Source organism: Mobula birostris, chromosome 5, assembly GCF_030028105.1.
Source record: "Mobula birostris isolate sMobBir1 chromosome 5, sMobBir1.hap1, whole genome shotgun sequence".
In the NCBI taxonomy this organism is placed as follows: Eukaryota; Metazoa; Chordata; class Chondrichthyes; order Myliobatiformes; family Myliobatidae; genus Mobula; species Mobula birostris.
In genome coordinates, this window is record NC_092374.1 from 95,556,069 (window position 1) to 95,561,899 (window position 5,831).

Below are 5,831 nucleotides of genomic sequence, written 5' to 3' on the forward strand. Positions count from 1 at the left end.
TTGGACAGTCAGGTCAGTATCCATGTATCTATTCCGATGTAATCTACGGTGGGGTGGTGGGCGATGTGATTGAGGACAGGGCATGTCTGTATCCGTGTATCTGTTCCGATGCCTAATCTACAGTGGGACAGCGGGGAGGGTGGTGGGCGATGTGGTTGAGGACAGGGCAGGTCGGTATCCGTGTATCTGTTCCGATGCCTAATCTACAGTGGGACAGTGGGGAGGGTGGTGGGCGATGTGGTTGAGGACAGTCATGTCTGTATCCGTGTATCTGTTGTGAAGCCTAATCTGCAGTGGGACAGTGGGCAATGTGACTGAGGACAGGGCAGGTCAGCAGATGCTTTAGTTCAATGCGAAGATAACAGCTGCAGTGCAAAACCAGCTAGAACATTTTGGAGCACAGTTGGAACAACTCAGAAGTTCCACGTTCAGACATGTAATTACAAATTGATTACAATTAACTGTGAATTCAAATTCCCCAAACTGCTGTGGTGGGATTCTAACTCTAGGCGTCTAAATTAGTGACTTCAGCCTGAACTTTCCAACTGGTGTCCATTGCTGTGGATCTTTTCTTTGACCAGCTCCTTCTGTAGCTTGCTCTCAAACAATTCTCATCATAGAGTTGAAACTAGGATTGCTGGGGGGTGGGAACCAAACTGAAGAGATGGAGGAAGGGGCAGTCGGCTCACAAACAGAGAAAGCTTGTGGACAGTGTGAGAGGGAAGGTAGGCCGATGATAGGAAAGGGACACGCTCAGACCAATGGTTTGAGATGTGTCTATTTTATTGCAAGGAGCATTATGAACAAAGCGGATGAACTCAGAGCGTGGATCAGTACTTGGAGCTATGATGTGGCCATTACAGAGACTTGGATGGCTCAGGGGCAGGAATGGCTACTTAGAGTGCCAGGCTTTAGATGTTTCAGAAAGGACAGGGAAGGAGGCAAAAGAGGTGGGGCGTGGCACTGTTAATCAGAGATAGTGTCACGGCTGCAGAAAAGGAGGAAGTCATGGAGGGATTGTCTATGGAGTCTCTGTGGATGGAAGTTAGGAACAGGAAGGTGTCATAACTCTACTGGCTGTTTTTATAGACCACCCAATAGTAACAGGGATATCAAGGAGCAAATAGGGAGAGCATCTCCCCAGAGCAAGGGGTTTAGATGGGGTGAAGTTTGTTAGGTGTGTTCAGGAAGGTTTCTTAACACAATATGTAGTAAGCCACAAGAGGAGAGGCTGTACTTGATCTGGTATTGGGAAATGACCCTGGTCAGGTGTCAGGTCTCTCAGTGGGAGAGCATTTTGGAGATAGTGATCACAATTCTATCTCCTTTACTATAACATTGGACAGCCAAAGGAATAGACAAGTTAGAAAAGTGTTTAATTGGAGGAAGGGGAAATATGAGGCTATCAGGTCAGAACTTAGAAGCATAAATTGGGATCAGATGTTCTCAGGAAAATGTACAGCAGAAATGTGACAAATGTTCAGGGGATTTCTGCATAAGTACGTTCCAATGAGACAGGGAAAGGTTGGTACAGGAACTGTGGTGTACAAAGGCTGTTGAAAATCTAGTCAAGAAGAAAAGAAAAGCTTACAAAAGGTTCAAAAAACTAAGTAATGATAGAGATCTAGAAGATTATATGGCAGCAGGAAGGAGTTTAAGAATGAATTTAGGAGAGCCAGAAGGGGCCATAAGAAGGCCTTGGCAGGCAGGATTAAGGAAAACCCCAAGGCATTCTACAAGTATGTGATGAGCAAGAGGATAAGACGTGAGAGAATAGGATCAATCAAGGTGTGAAAGTGGAAATGTGTGTATGGAACCAGAGGAGATAGCAAAGGTACTTAATGGATAAGTCATCAGGATGTACCCCAGGCTACTGTGGGAGATATGGGAGGAGATTGCTGAGCCTCTGGCGATAATCTTTGCATCATCAATGGGGGCGGGAGAGGTTCCAGAGTATTGGAGGGTTGCGGATGTTGTTCCATTATTCAAGAAAGGGAGTGGAGATAGCCCAGGAAATTATGGACCAGTGAGTCTTACTTCAATGGTTAGTAAGTTGATGGAAAAGATCCTGACAGGCAGGATTTATGAACGTTTGGTGAGGCATAATATGATAAGGAATATTCAGCATGGCTTTGTGAAAGGCAGGTCGTGCCTTACAAGCCTGAATGAATTTTTTGAGGATGTGACTAAACACGTCGATGAAAGTAGAGCAGTAGATGTAGTGTATATGGATTTCAGCAAGGCATTTGATGAGGTACCCCATGCAAGGCTTATTGAAAAAGTAAGGGGGCATGGAATCCAAGGGGACATTGCTTTGTGGATCCAGAATTGGCTTGCCCACAGAAGGCAAAGAGTGGTTGTATATGGGTCATATTCTTCATGGAGGTCAGTGAACAGTGGTATACCTCAGGGATCTCATTCTGGGACACCTACTCTTCATGATTTTTATAAAATGACCTGGATGAAGAAGTGGAGGGATGGGTTTGTAAATTTGCTGATGACACAAAGGTTGGAGGTATTGTGGATAGTGTGGAGGGCTGTCAGAGACACAGCCGGACATTGATAGGATGCAAAAATGGTCTGAGAAGTGGCAGATGGCGTTCAACCCAGATAAGTGTGAGGGGGTTCATTTTGGTAGGTCAAATATGATGGAATAGTATTAATGGCAAGACTCTTGGCAGTGTGAAGGATGAAAGGGATCTTGAGGTCCAAGTCCATAGAACACTCAAAGCTGCTACGCAGGTTGACTCTGTAGTTAAAAAGGCATATGGTGTATTGGCCTTCATCAATCATGGGATTGAGTTCAGGAGCTGAGAGGTAATATTGCAGCTATATAGGACACCGGTCAAACCCCACTTGGAGTACCATGCTCAGTTCTGGTTGCCTTACTACAGGAAGGATGTGGAAACCATAGAAAGGGTGCAGAGGAGATTTACAAGGATGTTGCCTGGATTGGGGAGCAGCCCTTATGATAATAGGTTGAGTGAACTCGGCCTTTGCTCCTTGGAGCGACCGAGGATGAGAGGTGACCTGATAGGTGTGATAGGGAAATTCAGTGAAACTATTTCAATTGGTTGGGGAGTCCAGAATCAGGGAGCAGGGTTGAAACAGTACAGCTATACTTTTGGTTAGTGAAATCTGATAACATATTTGCACAAACACAGAGGTTTAGAACGTGTCAGGGGTTCCCAATCGGTGGTCCATGGACGCCTCGGCTAATGGTAGGCGTCCATGGCACAAAAAAGGTTGGGACCCACTGTTAGAGGAATTCAGCAAATCAGGCTGCATCTATGAGGAATAAACAGTTGATGTTTCAGGTCGAGACATTTAATCAAGACTGGAAAGAAAGGGGGCAGAAACCAGATTACGAAGGTGGAGGGGCAGGAGTGGAAATCAAGCTGGCAAGTGATAGGTGAGACCAGGTGACGGGGGGAAGGTAAGTGGATGGGGGAGGGGTAAAGGGCTGAAGAAGGAATCTGACAGGAGAGAAGAGTGGACTGTGGGAGAAAGGGGAGGAGGAGGGGCACTGGGCACTTGAGAAGAAAAAGAGGGCAAGAGGGGTACCGGAATGGGGAATGGAAAAAGAGAGAAGAGGAACAGGAGAGGAATTGCTGTAAGTGGAGAAATCAATGTGCATGCCGTAAGGCTGCCCGGACAGAATATGAGGTGTTGCTCCTCCGGCCGTAGAGTGGTCTCATCACGGTAGTAGTGGAGGCCATGGTCCAACGTGTCAGAAAGGGAATGGGGAGTGGAATTAAAATCATTGGAATACTCCTCCACAAAAGGCAATTAATGCTGGCTCAGTTGTTAAAACTTAACCCAGATTATTAGATGTTGGTTAACCAAAAATATTAACATGTATGGAGTAATGGTAAACAGCAAACACTCTATGCTCTGTGTTGGTTCCTATGCATATCTATCCTTTCTGACCCTGTGTTCTGTCTCTGTTTGTCCTTCCCTTCAGGAGACGAAACGTACAACGATATTTTCCGGGATTTCTCACAAATGGCCTCCAACAACCCAGAGAAGTTAAAACGCAAGAGCCATGAGCTGAGAACCTCAACACTTTAGAGTTGCTGTGTGCTGGCCACCGCTGAGAATGGCTGTAAAATAACTCCTTCTCCTAAGCTCAATCCTTCAGCTCAGTAGAGTGAAAAGCAAGACAGAGGGGGCACAGAGTATTAAGTGGTTTGATGTCCCAAAGGGAAACCCAATTCCTTTCCCAACAATCAGGGAGCACTTATCTACCCTGCCTCTGGACCCCAAGCCTCTGGACCAGGGAACTTCTCATCCCCAGAGGGAAAACCCAACCCCGCTCCTACTACTTTCCAGACATCACAATCTGCAGATGCAAATAGACTCTGAATCAGAATTAAGACGCGTTCTTTTTCACTCTGAGCCCCTCTGCCCTTCCCGCTGGTTCCCCAATGTTCTCACACTCAAAGCAGGATCTGTTAGCCTCAGGAATACAGATCTAGATTGAGAAGAAGTATCTTAATTCTGAGACATTGTTATATAGTTGATTTATAATTTTAAAAGAAATCTTTTTATTACATTAGTCTGTAATATATTTATATTAAAATAGAGCTTGGCTTGAGAGTTTGAAAATAAATAAATCTCTTTTTAATATATAACACTGGTTTCCATGTTTGTTTCAGTTGAAATGTTTTGTGGTTACCTAAACAATGAGTCAGGATAGAAAGCTTTATCACATACTTATTACTGCCCGGTACGCCACTGCTGTTTAGTGCGGTGATGAAGCTCCTCCATCTCTGGCAAGGTTCAGGGCTCCTTCATTGTGTCAGTAGCTTCCTGTCAGTTTTCCAAGCACGTTTTCCCTCCTTCATCCTTGAGTGGTCCTACCCACTCCCTAGTATTCTCTTACTCTTGAACCATTTGCTCTACCAAAATATGTATCAGATGCCATGGGATTCTCTTTAATCCTACTGGCCAAGGAGGGTAATTCCCTCCCTCTCCCTTCCTCCATCCCAATTTCACTCTGCTCCCTCCCTCAGCTGCCTACTACCTCCCTCATGGTTCCGCCTCCTTCTACTACCCATTGTGCTTTCCCCTATTCCCCTATTCCTCTATCACCTCCCTGCTTCCCCTCCCCCACCCCTTGATCTTTCCCCTTACTGGTTTTTCACCTGGAACCTACCAGCCTTCTTCCCACCCTCCCTCCACCTTCTTTATAGGGCCTTTGCCCCTTCCCTCTTCAGGCCTGACGAAGGGTTCCAGCCCGAAACGTTGACTGATCGTTTCCACGAATGCTGCCCGACCTGCTGGGTTCCTTCAGCGTGTTGTGAGTGTTGCCAAGGACTTTTCATGGTCGCTCCTGGTTCTCCCTGTTTCAGTTCTTTTCCGGTTTCTTCATAATCTTCTAGAGCTCGGTTTGATTTTAGCTTCCTAAACCTTAGATACACTTCCTTTATCTTCTCGACTAAATTCACCATCTGTCTCACCATCCACAATTTCTCACCTTGCCCTCCTTGTCCTTCCCTCGTACTGGAGCAGACAGTACCTGTCGTGTACTCTGAGCAGTTAGTCTTTAAACACACTGTACATGTCAGACTTGTGCAAAAGGGGCCGTTCCCAGCTGAAGACACGAGAGTCTACAGATGCTGGATACAAACTCACACAACTCACACAAACTGCTGGAGAAACAGAACTAGTCAGGCAGCATCTATGAAGGGGAAGAAACAACCAACGTGTTGGGCTGAGGTCCGTCTTCAGGACTGTAAGGGAAGGGGGTAGAGGTCAGATTGAATAGGTAGTGAAGAGGAAGGAGTACAAGCTGGCGGATGAGAGATGAGACCAGGAGTTGCAGGGAA

At 46.0% G+C, this 5,831-nt stretch overlaps 1 protein-coding gene across 1 annotated transcript in view; it reads left to right on the forward strand.

Annotated features, from left to right (window-relative positions):
* Nucleotides 1-4,621, forward strand: part of acap1 (ArfGAP with coiled-coil, ankyrin repeat and PH domains 1) — a 135,289-nt gene extending 130,668 nt beyond the window's left edge. The window contains exons 21-22 of the mRNA XM_072258455.1: nucleotides 1-12; nucleotides 3,965-4,621. The exon at nucleotides 1-12 is cut by the window's left edge and continues 50 nt beyond it. Of these exons, the coding sequence (XP_072114556.1) occupies nucleotides 1-12; nucleotides 3,965-4,071 (119 nt within the window). The 3' untranslated portion in view covers nucleotides 4,072-4,621. The remainder of the gene's footprint in view (nucleotides 13-3,964) is intronic.
* Nucleotides 4,622-5,831: the final 1,210 nt, after the last annotated feature.